Genomic DNA, 26,585 nt, shown 5'->3' with positions numbered 1-26,585 from the left:
TATTTGTTTTGTCTTGTTTTTTCTCATAGGGCTTTATGTTTTAATCTGAGTTGTCAATCTCAAGTTTTCAATATATTATATCTTATGCTTCTTTTTTTTTTTTTTTTTTTTTTTGGTTTTTTGGTTTTTCTCCGGTACCAGGAACCGAACTCACGACCTTGCGCTTGCCAGGCAGGCGCTTTTGCCGCTGAGCTAAATCCCCAGCCCCAGAAATGATACATTGTAAAGACTGAATTTGTTGAGTTTTTTTTCCTCAAGAATTAGTTGGTTTTGCAGGCAGTTAGTCTGATTTGGATTGAAACTCCAGTGTTCTTTTTCTTTAACAGTGAGCAGTTACATTTCTGCTCAGTTCTTTCTGCTTATATCTGCTATTATATTGGATCTGCCCCAAGTATGCACACTTGAGTAGTCAGAAAGAATTTAGATGAATTTTATTATAAGATAGTTTGGATACCTCTTTAGTCCAGGATTTAGCCCATTAAATCTCCTGCGGCCTGTGACATCTCAGTCCCGTAAGACAGCAGCTCTCTGCTACCTGGATGATAGGCAGAATGGGCAGGGCATCCTTTGAGTTCATGGCAGCCGGTTGAGAGTCAGGCTAAGTATTCTTTGCCTTTCTAAAATATTCCTCTCTCCAGTACGTCTCTGGTTTTGTCCTCCTCAGGTGTCTTGCAATAGATTCTGAAAAGTACTCTTTCCCACCTATTATAATAGTTTTCATGGGAGGACCAGGGCAACTGAACTATTCTATCATTTTCCCAAAGTGCAAGAACGCATAGAAAAATAACATTTAAAAAATGGTGCTGAGTTCATAAAATTAGATCAAGAAATTTAAAACATTGATTTCTTAAAAAAACCTGATACCAAAGCTAAAGACCACTAATTTAGAAATGGGTGGCTAGTAGAGAGTTTTTTGCTGGTCATTGCTGGCCTAACCTGGACCCTTTATTTCTAGCAACACAGGCTAATTTTCTGTTAGTTTTCTCACGTGTCATGTTCTTTACTGTTTTATTTGTGCTTATGGTAGTTCAAAGCACTGAGTTCATTTTTCTCTGAATTTCTCCTAAACCTCAGCTACAGAAAATGATAGTAAAGGCAAGAAAGATCATGAATGGCCTTGATTCTTTCATTCAGGAATTGATGACACCTTCTTTTCCTAAGTGACTTCAACAGTGTTTACTTGACTGAAGAGTCAGAGGGACTAAAAATACAGCCATCATGAGATTTAATAAATAAAACTTCTGCTCTGCAGAGAGATTTGAACCATTTCAATAAAACACAAAAAAACATAACTTTATAGTCAGTGACTCTATGGCTTTTCAGGATACAATCTACAAGCCCATAAATAGACTACAAACTAATTTCCTTGGATAAAAGAAAAATGTTTATAGGGTCATTATTTTCTTCTGAAGAGATAATTACATTGTTATATTTTCCCCCAGAATTTGATTTTCATATTGACTGAGTAGGTATAAGTGGATTAGTAGTTTATCTCATTTGATAGGATGAAATTAAAATGGTTTATTATCTATTTTATTGCAGATCCTTAGACTAATGTTCCAAGTTATTTGCATAAGAGTTAACTTAATTGATAATTATATATTTTCTTAGATGACCTTAACATTTCTCTGTTGAAAATTTCAACATATTTTAATTTTAATTTGAGGAGGTGTTCATAGTGGCTTTGGGGTCAATAATTATTAGCACAGAAAACAAATGACATGAAAAAGTGTGAAGTTTTGTTTTGGGGCCTCTTTAATGCTTCTTTTGGTATAACAAATATGAATTCTACTCCAGCCTGATCTTCAAAACCGTTTGTGTAGCTACAACTAATGTCAGACAATAGTCAAAGACAGAACAAAAAGTAGATTAAGTGAGGAAAGTTAGGTCAAAGAAGAAAAGAATAAGAAAGGAGGTACATTAGGCTTTTTGGTTATTTTAAGGAATACATAGAGCTTTAAAACACAGAATCCCTGAACGTTAGTCCCTTTAGTAGTAAAAATCTCTGTGGGCCAGGTTGGAAACTGTGGTAGTAGACACTGAATTACAGTGCTAGTTCACATTATCGTTGACACCATCATCACCGTTTTCATGGTCAAAATTATCCAAATTTATTAAAGTCATTATTTTATCCCAGGTACTATGGTGAAAATTTTACACACATCAGCTCATGTCTTCTGATCCTATACAGAGGCACTTTTACTAGCTTTACTTATAGGTGAGAAAATTTAAGCTGAAAAAATTTGATTAACTTATCAAAATCCTAGAGGTAACAAGTGGCAGGGATCGGATTCAAAATTGGATCTTTCTGACTCTTACTGTATGCTGTGAACCACCAATAATAAAAGAAAAACCTGGGAAGATTATTAAGACTGAATCATTAATTTTAAGGTCTCTGGTTTAAAGTTTGCCATTAGATAAAATAAACTTTTATGTTACAACCAAAATAATTTCCTAACAGTGTAAACAATTCAGCAACATGCTATTTATTTTGTTAGTTTCACAGTTTGATTTTTGGTAGAGATTATGCTGTTAGAATAAAATATCTGATCATTATTATTTCAGGGGGCTTCAGAGAGCTGTATTTTTGGAGAAACATAATTACAATAAGGCAAACAACCATTGATAGCGCCTACTGCTTTTCAGACATTCGCTGATCTCTTTTCTTTCTGCTTAGGAAAAACTGGATGTAGGAGTGAGAAAAGAAGTTGATGGTATGGGAACATCTGAGATCAAATACGGTGACTCAGTATGCTACATACAGCACGTGGACACAGGCCTGTGGCTTACTTACCAGTCTGTAGATGTGAAATCTGTGAGAATGGGTTCTATACAACGTAAGGTAAGTTTACATAAAAACATAATTTATAACAGTATCTTGTTTAAAATAAAAAAATACAAGGCCAAAGAGGTACTGCATTCTTTCAGCCACCTGCTAAAGTTCATTACTTTACATGCTAGAGGGCAAATTCCACCATATGTTTATTTTAGTACCGCGGCCAAGTGATGCTGTATGTACCAGATTGCCTGCCAGTGTGCACGACCCCATCTGCCCAACTTCTTTAAATGGGAGGAAACACTGGAGAAGGAGAACTATTAATAAATTGTTAAAGTGGCAGCTCTTCTGATCCCTATGAAATCCCCTCTAATAGCCTGGTTTGTAAGGTGAGCCATTCACAGAAGTGACATCATCAATGTGTGGGACTAGGGGATTCATGTTCATAAATAATAAGCAAAAACAAATATACTGTCTCTGGATTCTGGCTTAGTTTAGCTAACTTCCTTTGTTCTCCATCCCTGCTGCTCATCCTGCACTGGCCTCCCCTCGCTCATAGGAAAGAGATCACACTCTGAAGGTGATGTGCTACCCTGCCTGGTTTGCCCTTCTCCTGTTCTTCTGCTAATTTCACTTTTCTCAGCATAGAGCTTACAGCATATTCCTTGCAATCCATAAAAGCCATGGCTTTTATACACAGGTGCCTTTGCATAGTCTGTTTCTTCTGCCTGGAAAGTTTTCTTGTCTGCCCAACTCCTACTCATTCTTCAGACTTAAAATTAAAAATCATCTCAGAAGTTCTTCTTATTTCAGCTGCTCCACAACCTCTACCTTTGTGTTCTTTCATAAAATGTATTAAGTTTTATATTCACTCTCTGTGCTGCTTTATTTACTAGGCTACCATATCTCTCTCCCCTAATTTGTGAGTGCCCTCAGGCAGGCGGAGGTAGTAGACTGCTCATAATTTTGCATACTGCATGCAGCGCAGTGCACAAAACCATACAAGACACATTTTAGTTCTAGAAGCAGGAGGCCTTGGTGAGAAAGGCTTTAGTGACACACAAATCTGTTTTCAATAGAGTATTTAATCACAATTTATGTACATTCCACAGTAGATTATTCACTGTTACTGAGATCTTTTAGAGTGATCAGTGGTGATTCTAGGGAAGTCAGAGGCTGATGCTGTGTTGACGGGGTTTGCGTTGAGTATATTCCTGTACCTTCTTCCTCAGAATTCTGGAAGGAGATTTTCAGCCAATTCTGTGATACCTTCATCTTTGTAATGAGATGGTCGCTCGTTTTCTAGTCTTTGACCTATGCTCACAAATTTAATATGTTTTTATGCATTCAGTAATATATAAAACATTCATTATTTCCTACAACTGGACCTCCCTGTGGTAAAACTTACTATGAAACATTCAAATTTATGCAAAACAAAAACAAAACAAAACAAAATGGTATGGTGAACCTGCGTATCCATCATTCACCATCAGAGTCACCCTGCTGCATTCCTTCCTGTTCCCCGCCCCTTCCCCCCAGGGCAATTCTTTGCCATCACAGATTAGTTTTGCTTGATGTAGATTTTCATATAAGTGAAATCATACCCTTTATATGTTTTTTTGTTGTTGTTGTTGTTGTTGTAGTTCAGTACAATGCTTGTCACAGTCGTCCAGGTGCTACCTTATTTGGGTCCAAATTGCTGATGTTGCTTTTGTAGCTTCTGAGTTGCCAAAGAGGTAGAGGGTAAAGCCAGTGCAGTTCACAGTCTAAGGGGGAGGAATAGAAGGAGGGAAGGAGACAAGATGCACAGGCACGACTTCCTGGCTGTCTCCGTTGCTAGACTCAGAACGTCGCAAGTCTCTTGTTTCTGGGTGTCAGTGTCTAGCATAGTGCCTGCACCGTGGTAGATGTTCCACAAGTAGGTTTTAGATGAAACCATATATTTTTGTTTGCTAGTTTCTTTCACAGGAACATACTTGTTCTCTTCTCTATGCTGCCCATCTTCCTTTGGAATAATCTTTGGTGCTGTTTTGCTCTTTCTGGTACCTTTGATTTTTTGTTTTCATATATATATATATATATTTTTTTTTTTTTTTTTTTTTAAATCTTACCCGGCTTACCTTTGTACCGCACCTTGTTGCCACTTCACCTCCTGGTTGTTTATTAGTCTGGGCATATTTCCTCACTATGGTGCTTCATTCTTGTTTCCTAGAAGTCATAACTTCTTACATCCTGAGGACAACTGAAATTACTTCAGTATCTTGCTATTCCTGTTTATTTAGCTTTAAAAAAATAACAGTGATCATCGAATCACTCAATTTACCAATGAAAGTAGGTTAAAAGTCATGTTTTTAGTGTCCTTTAACTACAGACATCCAGTTAGTGAAGATCCTTACAGTCTTGTAAACCCTACTTGACCATAGTGCATTCTTCTTTTGAAATCCTATTAGATTAAATTAACTAGTGTTTTATGCAGAATTATTGTTATATTTTCATGAGGGAAATTAAATTATCTTTGTTTATGGGAATTAGATTTGAATTTCATAAAATTTTCAAGTTTTCTAGTTTTCATGTGTTATGAAGTCATTCTTCTTTGGACTTCTTCCAACCAAGTAGCAATGAAATAATTACCCTTAGCTCATGGGCTTTATGAAAACAGGCACTTCGCCAGTGCTGGTCTAGACTAGTTTACCCTCAGGAATTTCTGTTTTTCAAAGGTTTATGAAAGCTGCTCTAAGAAACCATCTAGTCCCTAAAGTTCTTTAAATGCTGTGTCTGAAATTATCTGTCCCAAGTTTTTAAAAAGAAACTTATCCAGTTAGTTGAGGGTACTCCTTCTGAGGATGATGATGATGATTATTTAAGAAATACGATCTCCTTCTGTTGCCCAGGATGTTCTCAAATTTCTAGACTCCTATGATCCTCCTGTCTCAGTCTTCTCACTATTTGCAACTGTAGGTATGTGCTATGGTGCCCAACTATAAGGATTATTCTTAGTTTGCCGTGAATCGATCCTATGCCTCTGGAATCTCCTGTTCTGTTTGTTGTGTTTGTCTGCTTTTTTCCAGAAGATTGTATATAGTATTGTATTACTGTAATTAATTTACCATCTTCTCTGTTCTGCTTTCTATTTTATTTTTGGCTTGGTTTCATTTATCTTTACAAAGGATCAAATTTTGGGTTTACTCACCCTTTCTATTCTATTTTTAGTTTATTAGTGTCCTTTTTGTCTTCATTAATTTCACTTCCTCACTTTATTTGGTATTCTTTTTTTAGTCTTATAATAATTGATACGTTCTTCCAGTTTAGTCAACTTTTCTTTAGTAGCAAAGCCAAGGGTATAGCAGACTTGTCTGTCTCATTGATTTTAACATTGGGAGTTCTTCTTTACTTGCTCTCTAGACAGTTTGCAATTACAGTCCCTGTGACTAATTTTAGTTCATATACGTGATACTAAATTATCTTGCTGGAAGTGTTGAATGAAGCTGGACACCAGGGGCACTTAATGGCATGGTTCCAGTCATATGTAGGGCACAGCTGGCCTGTGCTGGTGATGTCTGGAGGAGATGAGCCTTGTAAAGGATGGACAGGAAGGAAGGTCAGTGCAGAAAGGCAGCCCTGGGCTCTAATGTTCTTTTTCTTTTATGGTCTAGGTGTTGGTTATAATATGCATATTCACACTGGGAAATTCACTGAGGTATTCACTGAAGATTCTTGCATTTTTCTCTCCTAATGTTATACTTTCATAGGAAGTTCAAAATGTAAAGCCTTGCAGAACTAATGAAGATGTATAAATTCACAAATATATTCGTAAATAATTCATGAATGAATTATGTAAAGTTGAGATGCTTTAGAAGCATTGTTCAGTACTCAGTGATCAATCCATCTGTGTTGGGAATTTCTTTGTAACTAGTAGTGTCATGCAGTAATATAATGCTGAGTAATGTTTCCTTTGCTGTTTGTTCAGTTTGCTTAGGCTATTATAGATCAATCATAGAATATAGTTATGTGAAGATGCCCTACTGTTTGTTTTACTCAACTCAGTACATTTATTGAATCATTCTTTTAAACCATGACGGAATAAATGGATTGAATGGATTATGTTTACAGGGTACTGTGTATGTTATCTAATCTGAACACAACAGCTCTGCTATCTTTAACTAGCTTTGGCTTCTAAATACCATTGTGGATCAACTTCCTGAGCATACATCTTACATCTGCTTTGGAAAGGAGATCTTGGGAAAAATAACATTCTGTTTTCTTACAGGCAATTATGCACCACGAAGGCCACATGGATGATGGCTTAAATTTATCTAGGTCTCAGCATGAAGAATCACGTACAGCACGAGTCATCCGGAGCACAGTCTTCCTTTTCAATAGATTTATAAGGTACTTTTTCTATTGTTGTTTTCTGTTGTTGTTTTAGTTTTGTTTCCTCCCTAGATTAAAATGGATAATTCCTAAATATACCATGATAATAAATGTACAATTTAGTATGTCAGCAGGATATAATAAATAAAAATAGCTATTTAGATGTTGTATCTTTCTTTTAAATGAACTTTAAAAATGGGGTGTGCTTTTAGAAATTGTATGTGTAATTGTAATTGATAGCTATAGGTCAGGCTTACTCTCTAACTTGTTTTTGAATCGGATCTATTTAATTCCTTTTTACAGCAATGATGGTAGTGAAGCTTAGATACTTGATGAACTTTTTACAATATATTAAAAAGTAAAGTGATTCTTATAATAACTAATTTTTCCATGTAATAATTAAAACTATTGCATTTCCACAAACTGAATCACATTTATGGTCAAAGTGTTTTCTGGTAATAATATGCAGTCTGATCCATTACAAATATCATGTCTCTTCAAATTTGCAAATTTGATAGAGGAACATTTTTTGTAAGCATACAAATTTTTTATTTGTGTACATACACACAATATGCAAAATTTTAAAAACAAGTTATATTTTGTTTCTAAAAATTTACGTACTTATTTCTTTCTCAGATTGGCATTTGTGAGTTATGAGAATGGATATACTTCATGTTTATTGACTGTATTTCTTCATTTATTCCTTTTGTGATTTACCCTATTATTTCTGCTTTGCTGTTATAAGCTTTTATATTAGAGGTAGTAAGTTCCTGTCATCATTTATAAATTGCAAATATTTTCTATAACTTTGTAGTTTCAATAACATAATTTTATTTTTTCATGATAGTTAAATTAATTACTTTTGACCTTGGCAATATACAGCAGACTTACCTACCCAAGATCATATTAATATTCACCTATTTTCCATGCTTTGTTTTGTTTTTTGTTTTTTTCCGGTACCAGGAATTGAACTCATGGCCTCACGCTTGCCAGGCAGGCTCTGTGCCACTGAGCTAAAGCCCCAGCCCCCAATTTTCCATGTTTTGTATAAGCCATCGTGTGTGTACAACTAAAGAACATGCGCAGCATTCCCAAGTGTGAGCTCCACTTCTTTGCCTCAGTGAAGTGTCCTTTATTTTATATTTATCAGTTACATTACTTTAAGAATTACTTGAATTTATTATATAGTAATAATAATAAAATATAAATAATATAATACATAATATTTAATAATATAATAACTAGATATTTATTGAGATAAATGGAAAAGCTTGTAGAGATGAAGAAACTAGGGAATAGGTGAGTTCCATTGATATGACTGAGAAGGAATTTCCAGTACAAACTTTAGAATACTGTAGTAGTTACTATTTCTGTTGATTAAGAAGATTGAAAAATATTCCAAAATTATTAATAATCTTCATGTACATGATAATACATTTAAATAATGTTTTAAGATTTGCAAGATTCAGAGCTAAGCTAATTCTCACTGATAAAACTTTTAGTTTTTAAAATGTAAGTTCCAATAAATTCAGAAAATTAGAAACATTTCTTTACAATAAAATGTTGCTTTCGAGTTTTGCTTATGCAGAGAGTACAGATGGAATTATAATATTTTTGTGCATTAACTTTTGTCATGACTAAGATTACTACTGCAGCATAGTATAGGTATTTCTCCTGTTCTTTTATGGTGTCTTTTGTTGTTTTAAAAAAAAGTTTTTATTCTGGAGTACTTTTGAGTTATAAGCATCATGCTTCTCATATTCATTGAAAAATAATTTAAATCAGAATATCCATAACCTCAACAAGTTAACACATTTCCATCCCACTAATGTTTTTCGTCAAAGGCCAGAAAACATCATTGCTTCTTAATCTGACTTTGAAATGCATTTCTTTCGGATAATAGAAGAGCAGTTTACTGTTTACGCATTACTAGTTAATTTTTCTAAATTAACATCAGAATATATTTTTTTTACTGACGGGAATTAGACATAGTAGCAACTAGTGCCAATGATCACAGTACTTCAAAGAATTCCATTTTTGAAAAACCAGTAAAAAACTAAAGTCAGGGCTATAAGTTTGGCAGAAGCAGCCTTAAACTGTAAAGTATAAAACATAGCTTATGGGAAATGGGGAGACAGATCTTCTGCAAATGGAAAGGTGACCAAGAGATGGGACCAAGGGATGAATGAGAGGAGGAGATCATGTAAAAAAATTAAGTTGTGCCACGTATATGCAGAAGCTCCCACAATGATTGTAATCATTATGTATTGCAAACATGTACTAACAAAAACTATGTAGTGCTTTAAAATGAAAATTAGTTGGTGTCATAGTCAGTTACTCTGCAGGCTTTGGTCTTTTGGGCTCATCGGTTTTGCTGTGGATGAGTGGCTCTGCATGCTAGAGAGCAGAACACAACATGGTATGTACTTGACAGGATGTAGGGTTTCTAAAGTAAACAGATTTATTATTGCTGCGGGAGGAAAAGGGGATCCTTTCTTGTGTGTTCCTTTTACAGTAGTACAGGGAGAGAGAGTAACATATCTGTAAATCAAAAATCAGTAGAATAAAATTGTGAGCTACTGACAGAGACATGTGTGCTGTCGACCTTAGGGGCCTGGATGCTCTCAGCAAGAAAGTGAAGGTGCCTGCGGTTGACTTACCCATCGAGTCTGTGAGCCTGAGTTTGCAGGACCTCATTGGCTACTTCCATCCTCCTGATGAGCACCTGGAGCATGAGGACAAGCAGAACAGGCTTCGAGCCCTCAAGAACCGGCAGAATCTCTTCCAGGAAGAGGTGAGGCTTGGCTTAACTAATTTCTTTTCTGTCATTCTTTTGGGATGGTAGAGGAAGCCTATTGGTAGAGAAAAGTCTTCTTCTGTTCCACATCTTTGGCTTTTATTTTGGTGGGTGGGAAGTACTGGGGATTGAACCCAGCACTATTGCACTGAATTACATCCCCAGCCCTTTTTTTACTTTTTATTTTGAGACAGACTCACTGAGTCACTAAATTGCCCAGGCTGGGTTTAAACTTATGATCCTCCTCCCTCAGTCTCCCAGACTGCTGGGATTATAGGCATGCAAACGACGCCCAGCTGCCTTTTGTGATATATGAGTGTAGTCTTGAACGGGGAATCAGGTGTGAGAAGAACCTGGTCATTATTATTATTTCTCCATTAATGAGTATTAATTTTACAAAAGGACATGTGCTTTGCAACCAGCCCTCACCTGGCCATTTTTAAGCACTGCAGTTTGCTTCATGTGGTTGCATAAATACAGAACCTTAAAATAATATAGGCTGTTGAAAATATCAGGGCCTCCAAACTATTCAGCAAGTGCTGGGGTCTCTGTAAAAATGCCCTAGGACCTCAGAAGCTCTTCCTTGGAGTTGGACAGAGAGGGTTACCCCAGGAGGAGGCTGAGCTATAACATCCGTGGACAGGGCACCACACTGTTGTGTTTTGCATATATATATATTTGATGTTACCAACAGGTCCAGGCCTAACAAGCACTCAGGTGTCATTCTTTACAAACAGAGTAAAAGAAGGATCAGGGGATGTGACTAGTGATCTAAACTGGTGTGCAAATATTGCCCTATATTCAAGAGTATCAGGAGAAGACTGTTAGCATTGATAGGGCCCATCAGGGAGTTCATGCAAGAGTCTCAGTTGTTTTTAGTACTGCATTTTTGATGAAAGTATCTGATGAAAAGTATCTATAAAAGTATGGAAGGAAAACAATTAGAGGACATTATTGGGTTCCCCTATCTCTAAATCTGTTTCTGTTTTTAAAGCTATTTTCTGATACCTTTGAAACTGACCCTACTCTTTGAGGACTTTTTTACTGTGTACATAAAAGAAGTAATTTATCTAAGACCAGAGCAGTATAAGAGATAAGGATATGTCAATCTAAACCAAAAGCAGCATAGGGTTCATTGGGAGTTTCTGATTTTATAAATGCTAAGTTACTACATTGTTTACTATGCTGAGTTTATTTAACATCTGGAGGAGTGAAACCTAAATATGATGCCATGAACATTTAAAATATTGACTTAATGTTATCAACCTAATATTGAGTTAGGTGTTTCTGAGGTCTGTGGTACTGCTGAAATTCTATGTGAAATAAACTGCTTTGATTAGTGAACTCTTTATAGTTTTTCCTTTTATTTTGAAAACCTTGATACAGTGATAATAATAAAAGTATAATTTCAAATGTGAGCTGTTTTGTAGAGAGTTTCAGAGTGAACATTTTTTTAAAAATTACTTTTAATTTAGTAATTATGTTAATGTCTGTGGAACAGGGATTGGCTCTGGGGCTTACTTAGCAGCAGAATATTGTTTATGATCAATCCATTTACTCAAGGATTAAACTTTGTGACCCTAAGTACAAAGTTCTTCCATTTCTGTTTGAGGATGGGAGTCTAGATTTAAAATCCACTTGGATTGTTTGAAGAACACTTTGTATCACATACAGATGTGTTTCTTCTTAAACTGTCTTAATGTTCATTAGGATTAACAGACATACTTTTAGCCAGATTCTTAAAAATCAGTTTTGCCTTTTAGGTATGTGAGCAGAGATACAGTTTTCCATGTGATTTTTTTTTTCCATCCTCCTAGGGAATGATCAACCTCGTGCTGGAGTGCATCGACCGCCTGCACGTCTACAGCAGCGCGGCGCACTTTGCTGACGTCGCTGGGCGAGAAGCCGGGGAGGCTTGGAAATCCATTCTTAATTCTCTGTATGAGTTGCTGGGTAAGGAGAAGGTTGGGTTTTCAGAGCAACTGAATTAGTCCATAACATAATAGTTATAACACTTCTGGAATATGCTTCCTAATCAAAACTTTCAATTTTTAATTTATTTGGGCTAAACAGTGATGTTTAGCATTTAAATCCATCTCTAAGTGAGAAAAGCAGCCTGTGCTGTAGATTTGCCTCTGTTACAGGAGGAAGGATGTCCAAGGTGCCCCCCTCACCCCGCGTGAGGAGCATTGATAAGGATGTGTATTAAAGATTTTTTTTTTGGTTGTGGAGTTAGTCACAGGAGTCTGCTCTTCCCACAGACCTATTGTGTCAAGGGTCTGCTCCATTTTCTTTTCTTAGTCTTTATAAGGCCTGTGCTTGGCAATTCCTACCCATGTGTGGCCTTTGTTAAATGGCACTTGCAGTGGTTTATGTCACATTCCTATCAGCTTTGTGCAAATGTGTCTTCATTATTTTTGGCCGGAACTATCGCTATAGCTTGTTTCTTATAGAACTTGGGTCTGAGATTTTACACTATTTTCAAGCAAGTAAGCGTAATGAAACTTTCCTTCTCTGCTCTTTTGCCTCTTAGCATTTACCTGTATTGTAGCAGTAAGTTTATTATTTAATTATATGAGTTGTGATCACAAAATATGGTATATGTTTATATCAAGATGTATTGCACTGAGACGTATTGCTATTGATCCCCTTCAAAAGCAGTGTTGCCTTTGAGACCAAGGTCATATATGAGGTGTCATCAGAAAATATGGCAAATGTTTAAATAAAAATTAAAAAATGATTATATGAAAAGACACATTGCCATGAATCCCCCTCAAAATACATCTCCTTGCTTTAAACACTCACCATTCCTGCTACTTTCTGAAGCAGTTCTGGGAGTCCTCTTTCCTGTTGTTTTGTCATGGCTCTTTTGATGTCCTGATCCATTCAAAATGTTTATCTATCACACTCATTTTGACGTTAGAGAAGGGCCAGAAGTCACCTGGTGCCAGAACTGGTGAATAAGGTGGATGAGGATAAAACACAATGGCCCAAATTGCTGTAAAAATGGTTCAAGTTTATTAGGACATCCAAGGAATTAGGAAAAGAACCTTAGGAAGGAGGACTGCCAGAACTGCTTTAGAAAGTGGCAAAAATGATGGGCTAAATGTGTTTAAAGTGAGGGGAAGTATTCTGAGGGGAATTCGTGGCAATGTGTCTTTCACTGTAATAAAATTTTAAAATTTTATTTAAACATCTTCCATATTTTCTGATCAAGTCTCATGTGTAATCCTGGTCTCAAAGACAAGAATCACTCCTTTGTGGTTTTTGTATTCCTGCCATTTAACTTTATGTCTGGTACATAGTAGATACTCAGTGAATGTGTATTAATTAAATGACTTGAGTTTAGATGGGATGGAAATGTGTACCTGAATATAGAAAAGAAAGCATTTATGAAAAGAGTGAAGAATATTCAAAATATTTGAAAATTCTTTATAATTGAACTTCATTAAATTTTATAGAGTCATAGTTTAGCAAATAAAATTTTTTGCTTGTTAGAAATTTTAGTGTGTTTTCAGTAGATGGGCTCTTTGATACACCATTAAAATCAAGCACGTGAAATGTGGTTCTTTCAGGCTAAGGGATAAGTTGTAGCTGTGTTTCTTAGAACAAGACCAGGGACATTGAGGCTTTAGAGGAACCTGGATTCATTATTTTACCCACAACAAGGATTTTGTGATTCCAAAAATTTTAAAGACCAGATTTCTTTGGAAATACAGAAGCTATCACACTGAATCTCTGAATTGTAAAAGAGACTGTGGTGTGGTAGCGTTTTAGCAACTCAGTGTCACTTGGTATGATAACAGCTGAATTCCTCAGATGAGCTCTATGCTCCTTGTCACTGACCTGTGATCCAAGGAGGGGTGGATTATGTGCAGAGGGAGTGTTGCTGCGGGTAAATTGAGATAATATGCAGCATCTTACTTATGTCACGTGAGCTCTTTCCATAATCTCAGTTAATCGGTCCCTTCAGCATCTCCTGTGTTCATGTATCTGTAACAAGTGAACAGAGAGAGGTATAATGGCTTTTGTACACTCATGGAAAAGCAGAGTCCACCCTCGGGCTTAATCCTTTTGCGCTCCTTATCTCTCTAGCCTATACTTCCTATAACTCCCCAGAGTTCTTTGGGGGTTAAATTCGATGATTTTTTTAGCCTACAGAAGTAGCATTAATGTACTCTACAAAATGCCAGGGCCGTGGGTGTGAATTACAAATTCTCACTGTAATTTATTTTGTGGTTTGCTTTTATTAGATATGGTTGGAGATGATTTTCAAATGACATGCTCGTGCTTATTAAAATCAGTAGAGAAGGAGCAGGAGGTGCAGGTGGAATGACATGTCCATGTGGATGTGCTCAGTGGGAGGTAACAGGATGCCCCAACGGAATCCGGGCTCTCGCTGCCTGAAACAGCAGAAGAGTCTGTGGTCCCACATGACTGGCCAGCTGTCTATGTGTTTAACTCAGTGGCTCCGATATCTCTCCACAACTGGTTTCTTTATGTCACAGCTCTGCTGCCATCTTGTCATTGTCTTCTCACCCTCCTCCTCCCTCTGCTCTTCTCCTTCCCTTTTCCCCTCTTCCTGCTCTTCCTCCCCTTCTTCCTCATCTTCTTATTCTTCCCCAGCCCGTTTAAAAATGTTTTGTTTGGACAGGGTCTTGCTAAATCACTAAGTTGCCTATGTTGAGGTTGATGTGATCCTCTTGCCTTAGCCTCCCAGAGTGGTGGGATTGCAGGCCTGCACCAACATACCTGGCGGCTGCTCGGCCGCCGGTGTGATCAGCTTCCTGGCCTGCTGGCTTTTTTGTGTGGCGTCCACTGCCTGCTGTTCCTAGTGCTGCACTTCCCCCCTGATGTATGGAAAGCAACCTCTTGATAGAGAATGTGTGGTTTCTGAAACCTTACCCTGTAGACCACGCCTTCCATTTCATTCACCGATTGTGGCCCTCCCTGAACCCATCATTCTGGGGAGGGGGAAGTGGGGTTTCACCAGCACTGCCTCCAGCTGAAGGGGGACCCATGCCTGAAGCCCAGTACAGTCCTTAGACTGCCTGGCTGCCATCCAGAGTTTGAGAGTGATGAAGAAAGCTGAGGAAGAAGCTCAGCTGTCCTTCACAAACATTGGCTCATTCACTGTGCTTGTCCCACCTATTTGCTGAATCAAATTTTCATCAGGGTGCTTTTACTTACTACCTACTATCACATGTGAACAGAGCAGACTCTCAGTATGCATTTGTTTGAGTTATTTAATGAATACAATGCAGAGTTTCTCATAGATTTTCTTTCTTTTTTATTTTAGAGAGGACAAAAAAGATAAAAAAAGTTTCAAAACAGGATTTTCTGTAGCATGGTGGATTTGATCATCAATTCACTCTATGAAAAGCTAGTGAGCCTACTACTCTTCTTCAGTTAGGTCCTTTTCTTGGGAAAACCCCATGCTTTCCTCTGAGAAAAAGACCTTCCTCTTTGTCATTAAGGGTTTCAGAGACCTGACTCTACCACTAATGTGATTTTGGACAGATTACTAAGTTTGTGCTCAGTTTTCTTATCTGCAAAGTGGAGAAAATAAAAGCACTTTTATTTGGGGGGTTATTGTGCCAGTTTTACAGCATAAGCCACTTAAAAATATGAGCCATGTAAATATCATCTGTAAAGTCACAATGATGATTCCCCTCCTGGGATTTTTGGGTAAATTTGGTAATGATGTCAAAATGGTTAGCATAATATTTTTCCTTTTCTTATCATTATCCCCATTTCTTTTAGATATTACTGTAATTATCCATATCCTTGTTGAAGTTTCACCATAGTGAAACTTCCTTCTCTAGCTTCTGCTTTCATTCTTGTTTTTGTTTTCAAATATTTTAGAAAAATAAAACTTGTCTTACCCTATTACACAGAACAAGTAAAGTTCTGGATCATTGTTTGTTTGTTTGTTTATATTTATTTATTTATTGCATGCACTAGCTCTTGGGTTCTTCCTCAGAAAAGAGAGAAAATAAAATTTTCTATATAATTCTCTACACATTGAAAATTATGTATTCTATTATAATGCTACCCATTCTGTAAAACCACTGTCTCCATCTCACACACCAACATCCTCAGCATCTGGTGGACAGCTCATATTCCCTAAGTACTGTCTGCTCTCCATACTGGTGCATTCCACATCCATGGACTTAAGTAATCAAAGGTCAAAAAACACTTGGAAATAACAATATCTATAGTAAGCACCTTCTCCCTTGTCATTAGTTCCTAAACAATAAAATATAGCAGCTATTTATAAAGAGTTTGCATTGAATTGGGTATTATAAGTAATTTAGAGATGTGTGGGGATATTTGGAGGTCATATACACAAACTATGTGATTTTATATAAAGGTCTTTGGAATCTAAGGATTTTGTGCCTGCAGTGTTATAGTTTATAGCTAGATGACCCTCTAAAGTTTCATGAGGTCATAGGTGGGGCTTTGGGAAGTGATTGGATCATTAGGGCATGGAACCCAGCAGTGGATTAGTCCACCGATGAGTTTGTAGTGAATGTGCTATTGAGAGGTGAAGCTTGGTCAAAGGAGGTGGGTTGTTGGAGGTGTGGCCTGGAAGGGTCTATCTTCCGTTCTCCTCCCTTGATCACTCTTTTTGCTTCTTGCTGCTGTGCCGTAAGCAAGTCTCTTCTGCTATGCCACCATGCTTTGGAGCCAGCCGACTGTGAATAGAAACCTCTACAAACTGCAGCCTTGCCTCTTTTAATTTGCGAGTGTCAGGTATTGTGTTTCAGTGATGCGAATGTGGGAACCCATGCACCATGGACATTGAGGGCTGACTGTACTTCAGACCTCAGTGATGTTAAGATACTCTAAGCTTTTTGGTTATTGTCTCCACTTCTGCTCTGTCTTTCCTCCAAGCTTAATCCCAGACCTCAGGGAGGCTCTGCCCACTTCCTCATGAGTGTTCACAATCTCTGACACCTGAATCTAGTCTTCAGGGTGCTGCACCCTTGGCCTGGTGTTTACCATTCTCTCCATCCCTGACCTTGCTCATTCTGCCTCTAGCTGCTCTGTATTATTTCCTTCTAGTGTTTTCCTCCAACTTAGAACTGTACTTCCCGGACCAGGGATATAGCTCAATGGCATAGTGCCTGCCTGGCAAACACAAGGTTCTGAGTTTGGTTCCTGGTACCAAAAAAACCCAAACAAAAAATGAACTGTAGTTCCTTGCACGGTCTCCTGATGGGACAGCCTTTCCTGAGTAAGATAATAAAAGATTTCAACATGGCAAAGAAAGAAATACAAATTAAAATAATAAATAAAGATTATATTTCACTTATTAGGTTGGCATAAATCAAAAAATGATAATGTTCTTCATCGTAGAAAATGTTGATAGTGTTCCTGTCTGGAGTGGAAATTTATAAAATTTGAAAAGCCAGGCTATGTTATGTTAGTATAGACAGAACTTTTAAATGTGTATATCTTCTTACTCTTTGCAATTCTACTTTAGGAAATGCGTCCTAGAGATATTTTTGAATGTACGTCAAAAGGATATCCACTGTGAAATTGTTCATAAGTAGCATAAAATTGAAAACAATCTTTTGATAGGGAATTGGTTATAAAGTTACACTATAGTATAATTATATAGTGTAATACTGTGTTATTGAAGACTGAGATTAACCTATCATTTGGAAAATTATATGCAACAGACTAAATTGTTGCTTCTTTTCGTAAGGCAATCTGTGGTATGTGTAGTGGAAAAGAAAAAATTCAAGGCCTTCCTATATACAGATTAAAATTCTGATTGCATAAAATTAAAACTGGGTCAAAGAGGTTATGTTCTTACACATTTCTGAAAGAATGCGCAGGGGCTAGGGATATAGTGCGGTGGCATAAGTGTCTGCCTGTCTAGCCAAGGTCCTGAGTTCTGTTCCTGGAACTCCCCCCCAAAAAGAAAAAAATGAAAGAATGCACAGAAATATGTTAGTTGGCTTCCTCAGAAAGGATCTTGGTTTTAGTTTTCATTTTCTCTACATTCTGTTACATATTTATTCTTAACCTATTTGTATGCTTTGCGTTTATATAATGAAAAAGAAGTTAAAATATATGACTATGCTAGATAACTGATGGTGATAAGAGAAAAATGTATATATTAATTACAGTTGAGTAAAAGGTTAGAATATTATATATTAGTTTATATTACAATACACAATTTATAGCATTACATATGATATATAGTAACATTATAAATGATGTTCTTTTATATTATACATGTTTGTATATAATGTGTGTTCTATATATAATATACATATATACATTATACAGTAAGGGTACTCTTTTCCCTTATATACAGAGTAATTTTACTGTGGCAGAAGGAAGTGTTTCAGTTGGAATGGTGAGAGACTTTATTTTTAATGTTCCTTTGACTTCTCTTTTGTTTTTATTGTAGTGAACATCGATTTCATAATCAGAAAAATAAAACTATATGTTGGATTTTGATATGCAAAAGATTTAACCATTTTTTTTTGCTACAATAGTTTTTGTTGCCTTTAAGGTAATCCTAAAATACCTGTGTGTGTTTATAGTTCATTATATCTGGAAAAGTCTCAGGTCTGCATCTGCAATTGGAGTTGTATAAGATATGTATATGTCATTGTCCGATATCTTGCTGTCCTTTACCCATCTTCTGATAGAAGATCTGATTCAAATATCATCTCTAAATTCATTAAATCTCCTTTCTTATAGATTTTCTCCTAGGGTCACTTGTAAAATAAGCCACTTTCTTTTGCTTTTTTTTCTCTTTTTTTCTATGTCTGTTTAGAATGGAGAAAAAAAGGAGAAAGTGAGAATGATAATCTATAACAATTTGGCATTTGACATCCGTAGGTTAATATGTGTTTTAGGTAGGAAACGACAAAAGTAGATTTATGAGCTGCCATCTGGAAGACCTCAGGATGTTCTAGACATCGATGCTCATAGTTTGAAAAACACTGCTGTGGCACCCTTTCATACATCTTTTCTGGTGTCCACATAATTCATCTATAAGATGCTGGCAAGCCAGCATGGTTTTCAAAAGATGTCTGAGAAATGGCTCTGTGGCAATCTCTTTATGAATGCTTATTTACTAAAAATTCAAAGTATGAAACAAGCAGGAGAGACAGCTGTGGAAGCACCAGTTTATAAATCCTTGAAGGCTTGGGAGGAATGCAGCACCGAGGGATTTGTGTACATCCAGACTATTTTCCCAGTGTCTCAGTAACTGAAGTCTTTCTAAATGCCATAAACCACTGGGGAAAGCCTGGCAAGGGAGGTTCACAAAGATCCTGGGCTTCCAGCACACTCACGGCACATATTATTCTTAAGTTTGTGCAAAAAGCTAGTTTCTGTCTTGTGCTCTAAGAAATCCCTGGAAGGCATTGCATTTTTAAACAAGATCCACTGCTTTCTTTTTCTATTTCATAATAGTCTCATCTCTATGAAATAAAGTGTCAGTCATTACAATATTTTTAGTAGAACTTCATTTTGTAACCACTTTTGAGATTTTGTCCATTTTATTTATTTTAATTTTTTCTTGGAAGACTGTATTTGCTAGGATATGAATGTTGTCCAACTACATCTCAGTTTTAAAGGTAATAGTCATTGAAAAAATGTGGACTTGTGGCTTCTTCAGTGGCAGTTAATTCATCTGAGCTATAGAAAATGTCAAGGTCTTTCAAGAATATTTTCTTCATAGATCTGTGCCTCAGTTCCATCATCACCATACAATTACTGCTCGCTCTCGTCCATCAGATAACTTTCTACCATCTCCAGGCACTGAGAGCTGAGCCAGCAAAACTTTCCCCTCTGTACTTTCTTATCCCATTCTTCACCATATTCCTCTGTATCTAGTGTATTATCACAGTCCTTGCAAATTTCAGTATTTTTGTTGTGCATTAGGTCTATGACATATGCTAGAGCATGAGTTTCCTTGATTATGACATCTCTTGTGGCTTGGTGGAGGACCATCTGGTAGAACACATAAATTATCTGACAAACAAATTCATCATCTTCTTGTTAATAGTTCAATAAGGGCAGGGATTATTCCAGATTAAGTTAATACAGGAGCATGAGGGTCTTACATAGATATAGTCTCAATCATTATAACCACTTGTAAAATAAGATCAATTTCTGCAGAGCCTGATCTTAGTTTATCTTTGAGGTATGGAACCAACTTGTACTCCTTAAGAGCCAGTTTCCAGTCTAAGTCTAGACTAGTCAGACATGCTAGAGTTCCCAGACATTTGATCACAAACTCCTCCTCTGCTTTCATTAGCGACCTGGGCTGCAAGGTCCCCAGCGTAATCACTAAACAGATTTTTAGTTGGTCCATCACCTGGGAAGTGCTTCTAAGCACTTTCATCAGCAGGGGAGCCTGGGACTTCAGAACCCTTTCCACGAGCATCTTCAGCCCATTCCCTGGACAGATCACTGTGTATTCCTCTTCTTAGCTGCAAGATTAATGCAAAAAACAATGAGTTGTAGATCAGTTCATTCATTTGAACATTCAAAGAGCATCTTCATTACTGTGATATAGAGTCTGTGTCTGCAAACACTGATTTAAAGCAGTCATTGCTGCTTATGTGGCAAAGTGCACATATTGCCATTTGCAGTTTTCATTGCCTAGGAGTGAAGTCCACACTTGTATAATTTTATTCCTCAGTCTGTGTTAAAGGACAGGTTTAGTAAAAGCTGGAGAGTGATAGTCAGTGAATCTTCATACTTACATGGCATCATGTTTCACCAGTTTTTCATTGATACCCATTTCTGCCACATCATCTTTAACCTCATAAAAATGCTCAGTTTCTGTAAGAATATTACAAATAAAATAATCAGCTCAAAATTGTTCTGGTCAAGAGCATTCACCAACATATAAACTGTATTCTTCTTCATCATCTTTATTTCTATACAAATATCCTCAGCTAAATTCAGAAGCAAGTAAAAAGCAACATGCAATAGCTTTTCTTGTTTTACCACACAGTTTTGGTATATTTGTAGCTCACTTGGTGCTTCTCTCAGGGCTTGCTGGTGCACGGAGGGCAGTTTCATTCAATCGTAGTTATCTCAAGTTGTCAAGATTTCTGGGAAACTGCCGTATCAAAGCAGAGCCCAAAGCCTTGTCAAGATTATCTCCATATAGTAACACAGTGTGTTCATCCATGTCATCAATGCTTGCAACATTATTAATCTCTGTTCCATCAAAAGGAGGCAAATCTTCAGGTTAGCTTGATTTTTCTTGTCTTTTCTTCCCTGAAAATGAATGATGATGGTTCTGCAGATAGTACAACAGCTGTTCTACTTCATTTACTTTTGAGGTATGAATAATTTTGGTTGATATTCCTCATCCACCTTCCATGCCAGGGAAATTATATCTGTGTTGGCTTTGTGACCTTTCAGGCATACATTTTTGGCATTCCTTTTGTTGTCCCAACATAGGAGTGCCCATTTCTCCAAGAATGGCAGCTTTCACTTCATATTGATAAATAAGTGCTTTTTCTCATGGACGTTTTATCATTATTGCCTCCTTTAAATTTCCTTTTGAGGTATCTGGTGCCCTCCCCTTCCATGGTGGCAGCAACTGAGAGGCCAGTGGGCTGCTTCTGGGGTATGGGTCAAGAACCTCTACCCAGGGGATTGACACTTCCTGAGGAGCAAGGCAGGAGCAGCCACGGTGAGGCTGAGGCTACTCCCACAATCATGTCCCCGGTGGCTGCGCAGGTGGCTCTGGGGCTTCTGCTGGGTCCTTCTTGAGGTACCTGCACAAGCACCTGTGCTCGTGTTTTAATTCACTTACACACCACCAGGGCCTCTCCCTTGTTCTCATTTCTAGAAAGGCAGTTCCAACAAGATGAGAAAAAGGTCAGCGTGTGAGCAGAGATCTGGGATCCAGAGGCTTGGCTTCAGCCTTGCCTGTGCTGTGGCAAGCTGTGTGGACCTAGCCAGGCTGCCCCTTGTCCAAGTCCCTTCTCCTTCCCAAGAAAGGTGCTCCTGCTCAGGGAAGGGGTGAGGAATGGAGACCGCACAGTTCTTACTTGGTTACATGACTGTGCGTCCTCTGGCTCTGGCCAGAATGTCAAAGATAACTTCCGTGGGGGGTCTGGCAGTGGCCCCAGCTGCAGGGACAGTGTTCCTCAACTGCAGGGACAGTGTCCCCAGTGGCAGGGACAGTGCTGCCCACTGCAGAGACAGCATCTCCGACTGCAGGAAAGCTGCCTTCAGGTGCAGGGCTGCAGCCTCAACCTCTCCAAGAGAGTCAACAGCACTATTTTTCTAAATGCTTCAGCACTTATATTTTAGTGGTTTTTGAAGAATTAAAGATACATAATTATTAGCCTGGAAGTTCTAGTAACTGTTCGTGGATTCCAGTTCTGTCAGCCCCTATTGTGTGCATTGCCCAGAGCTGTTCACCTAGTAGCTGCACGCTTGTGCATGAGCTGCAAGCAGAGATATTGTTTGACCTCTGCTGTATCTCCAGCACCTAGGATAGTGTCTGATGTATAGCAGGTGATCAATGTGGATGAATAAAATGAAAAAGGAAAGGAGGCTTCTGGGAAGACTTTTAAATCTCAGTCTACTTGTAATTGTCTGATTCTGTATTTCTAGCAAGTGTAAGTCTCAGATTTTAGATTCTGAAGCTTGAAGACGTGAATATCACGGCATACTGCAGGTCCTCTTTGACCTCCAATGGGGATTGTGGTAGTCAGCTTTCCAGCTGCTGGGACAAAATACCTGAGACCCATAATTTAAAAGAGAAAATGTTTATTTTGGCTCACACTTCAGAAGTTTCGGTCAGGTTCATCTGGCTCTAGGGTACACACATCATGGCAGAGCAAAATGCTTTGCTTCCTGGTGGCCAGAAACAGAAAGAGTGGGGAGGTGCTGGGGACAAGGACACACCCTTCCAGGTCACGCCCCCAGTGACTACCTCCTTTGACCAGGCCTTACTTGCTGACAGCACATTCCGATATAAACTCATAATGGGTGGATCCACTGAGAGTGTAGTGGTCCCATTGTCCAGTCACTTTCCAAAAGCCTCATCTCTCAACACATGAGATTTTAAGGGGACATTTGGGATCTAAACTATAGAAGGATTACATCCCTTTTATAGTGTCAATTAACTCATTGCTAATTGAAAATGTGGTAAATTGGAAATTCATTTCATATACCTAACCTGCTGACCATCACAGCTTCGCCAGGCCTACTTTAAACATGATCAGTATATTTACCTTAACCTATAGTGGAGCAAAATCGTGTAACACAAAACCTGTTTTATAGTGAGGTATGACTATCTCATGTAATTTATTAATTGACTGTATCCCCAAAATGCTGGCAGCGATGTGCCTTGCAGAAAATCTTTCACTGAACCTGGTGATCTCATGGCTTACTGTGACCTACACTTCCTGGCGGCTGCCCGATGTCCCAAGAGAGGGCAGTCATGTGCATCTATAGCCTGGAAAAGATTGAGGTTCGGAATTTGAAGTGTGCTTCCTAGTGAATAGGTATTGCTTATGCACTGTTGTAAAATTGAAAAATTTTAGGTTAAAGCATTTTAAATTGGAGACTATAATAAGAAATGTGGAACTGGGTTTTTTTTAATAATAATTTTTGAATAGTTATCAATATTGCCTGCATTGCACATTTTGACTGGAAAGAAGTTTAAGGACCTTCAACAATAATGAAATTAGTTTATTGAGCTAGAATTTTCTTCCTGAGAGCTTAGTCCACATATTTTTATTATACTTAAGATATACTACAGTTTTAAAAATACTGTATACATACTTCATAGAAGATGAAATATTTATTCATTTCCTCATTCTAAATAGTGACATATCTCCTAAGTTTCATTCATTGTGCAAAAGTGTAGCAAGGCAGACTATCAGCTATAAGGGAGTTTAAAATATAAACAAAGACCTGTAAACCACTGTTATACTCATTTTATGCAAGCTCATATTTGTGGTGTCAACCACACTGCTTATGCATTTTTATCAATTTTTTTTTTAAATAAATGAAGAAAAAATGGTACATGGACAATGAAATGTCTTACTTTACTCTTTAAGGGTAACTAGCCAGCTCTTAAATACTGCTTTTATTCTTTATTTTTTATTTTTTTGGTTTTTTTTCTCCGGTACCGGGAACCGAACTCACAACCTTGCGCTTGCCAGGCAAGCGCTTTTGCCGCTGAGCTAAATCCCCAGCCCTAAATACTGCTTTTAGATACTGTATGCTTCTACTGCATTTGGGAAAGGACATTTATCTTAGGTTGTAGCTTGTGGCACTCTTCAGATCAGAGGAGCCCCTACACTCTGGAGATGAGAGTGGCCTTCTGAGATATCTGACAGTGATTGGCACTGGGAATACTGATGTCATTGTTTTCACTTGTCTTTTTGAAGAGCGAGCAACTTTATGGTATTCTTTTCCCCATATCCAGAAATTTTAGTACTGAGATATATAGAATAGCTGTATTTATGCTTTTTTTCTTCTTAGTGTTTTTTTTCCTTTGTTTTTGCTTTTTTTTAGGTTAAAGTAACATCCTTAGCTTATATTAAAAGTTGTTTGAAGGCTGGCTGGACATGCTCAGTGCATGACATATTCATGGATGGAAGTATACAGTTAATCCTATCAATATATAATATTAACATGTGCACTGTCATAAAATTATTTGAATATTTTGGTTAGTCTTTCTCTTTCAGCTATATACATCAATTTCCAATGTGTTAATTTCTACTTTTACTGGAATTTATTTCTGTTTTCTACTTACGTTTATTTATTTTTTTTTTGGTTTTTCTTTGGTACCAGGAACCGAACTCACGACCTTGCACTTGCCAGGCAGGCGCTTTTGCCGCTGAGCTAAATCCCCAGCCCCTACTTACGTTTATTTCATGCTCTTTTCCTGTATTTTAAAGGAATGTTTAAGAGTTTCATCCTATTTTTTAGCAATTAAATATTCAATTAATTTTTCTCAGTTTTTGTCATTTATCTCAGGTTGTGTTAGGAATTGCCCTCACCTTTGATATTTATTAAATATTCTGTATTATAGCAATGGTTCCCTCATAGATCCAAAAGTTATATGGACCAAGTTTAAATTTTTAAATACTTAGATTTTATTTTTGCTTTTACTTTTCTCATTAATTCCTAATTTCATTGTATAGTGTCAAGGAACATGGCCTATATCATTTGTTTGTAATAAAGTTAATGAACTTTCTTTATGACTTACTATATGATTTCCTTTTATGTCCAGTGGCATGTTAAAGGAGTCAATTCTTGTACTCTTAGCTTCTCCACAAATTACCTTATTTTTAATGTTTGACCTTTGTTAGATGTATATCTTTGGTTTAAAAAAATAATTAAAAGCATCAGTTAAATTTTATATGAATGAGATCTTATAAACCTGAAAAAACTCCAATTGCTATACTTTTCCCCAGTTGCTCCTATTCTAAATTGGGGGCAGGTATTCCTAGAGATCAAAATTAGCAGTGCCATTCAGTACAGGTCTGCTTACATCTCCTCACCTGTCTATTGCATTCCATCCTTAGCTCCTGTTCCAAGCACCTGTGTCTCTGGGTGCCTCTCACTGGCTGACTCCTGGGTAGCCTGCTCCTAAGGTGACTGCTAGTGCCAGAGCTGGTGGGGAGAGCCTGGGCTAGGAGTGCATCATTTTGTCATCTTGGTACACGTATCCTGGAGGCAGCAAGGGGCTCTTCTTAGCAGCTGTAGGAAGAAAAGATTTCTTGCCCTGGTCCGTTTCATGCTCTCTTTTTTTATTTTTCTTTGGCAAGAGGAGGTGAGCAGCCCATCTTTAAATTTAGTTGCACACTCTAACCTTGGAGTCCCCTCCCACCTGCTCTTATCCAGAAAGTGCCCAGGCAGCAGCCTCACACTTTAATCTGCTTCCTAGTGGGACAAGACTATAAATAATGACTTTTCCTATGGAAACATCTTGTTTCTGATAATATACCATGTTATTAAAAACTATCATCAAACCTTTGAAAGCAGTTACAGTGTTTTGGAACCATATTACAGATTTAGGACTAAAAGTTGTATTTAAAAATTAATTTTACTTTAAAAGTATTGAACTCATTTGATTTTTAACTGAGAAATTAAACATTTTAAATTGAGTACATGAACTGTGTTAAAAGTCGTGTGTGAATTTCATGCAAGGAAGGATATTGGGTTAAAGAATTGTAGAAAATAATAGGTTAAGCCAAATTAGAATAGGTTTCTTTCTTCCAAGTTATCTCAGAGTTCAGATATGCATTGTGAATCTCCAAATAGGAAGACAAGATACATAAAAATGTGTATAGTGTTTCTAAGTAGCTTAGCTATCAGCCTTCACATCATTTCTTCCATGTGATATTTCATTGTGTCAGTGTACCTATAGGGTTATAACTATTAATTATATCTCCTAGTATTTTGTGGTATTTTTTAGGAGAACTGATGTGCACTTAACTTCTTCCTTGTATAGGTGAAAAAATTGGGCACTAGAGAGATGAAATAATGGTTTCCTGGCTAATTAAAAGCAATGAGTTTTAGGATCTGAGTGAGAAAGCTCCTGGGACACTGGTTTTTCCATTACCCTTAATTATCACCTCCCAATGTGAAATGTTACTTTATGGAATTATATTCCTC

The 26,585-nt window shown here is 37.3% G+C and overlaps 1 protein-coding gene and 1 pseudogene across 7 annotated transcripts in view; one reads left to right on the top strand and one right to left on the bottom strand.

Moving 5' to 3' along the window:
• The window catches only part of Ryr2 (ryanodine receptor 2 (cardiac)), a gene marked incomplete at its 5' end in the record, with an annotated part of 627,916 nt that overhangs the window by 329,572 nt on the left and 271,759 nt on the right, over positions 1 to 26,585 (top strand). For all 7 annotated transcript variants that reach the window (XM_013504706.1, XM_013504703.1, XM_013504705.1 and 4 more), the window contains 4 exon segments: positions 2,678 to 2,842; positions 7,044 to 7,165; positions 9,758 to 9,941; positions 11,762 to 11,897. In XM_013504706.1, the coding sequence (XP_013360160.1) occupies positions 2,678 to 2,842; positions 7,044 to 7,165; positions 9,758 to 9,941; positions 11,762 to 11,897 (607 nt within the window).
• On the bottom strand, positions 19,484 to 21,526 carry LOC102019402 (annotated as a pseudogene).

The sequence above is a fragment of the Chinchilla lanigera genome, unplaced genomic scaffold (genome assembly GCF_000276665.1).
Source record: "Chinchilla lanigera isolate Chin_1 unplaced genomic scaffold, ChiLan1.0 scaffold00091, whole genome shotgun sequence".
Classification (NCBI taxonomy): domain Eukaryota; kingdom Metazoa; phylum Chordata; class Mammalia; order Rodentia; family Chinchillidae; genus Chinchilla; species Chinchilla lanigera.
The sequence above is the reverse complement of the archived record's forward strand: the minus strand, read 5'-3'. Positions and strand labels throughout refer to the sequence as shown.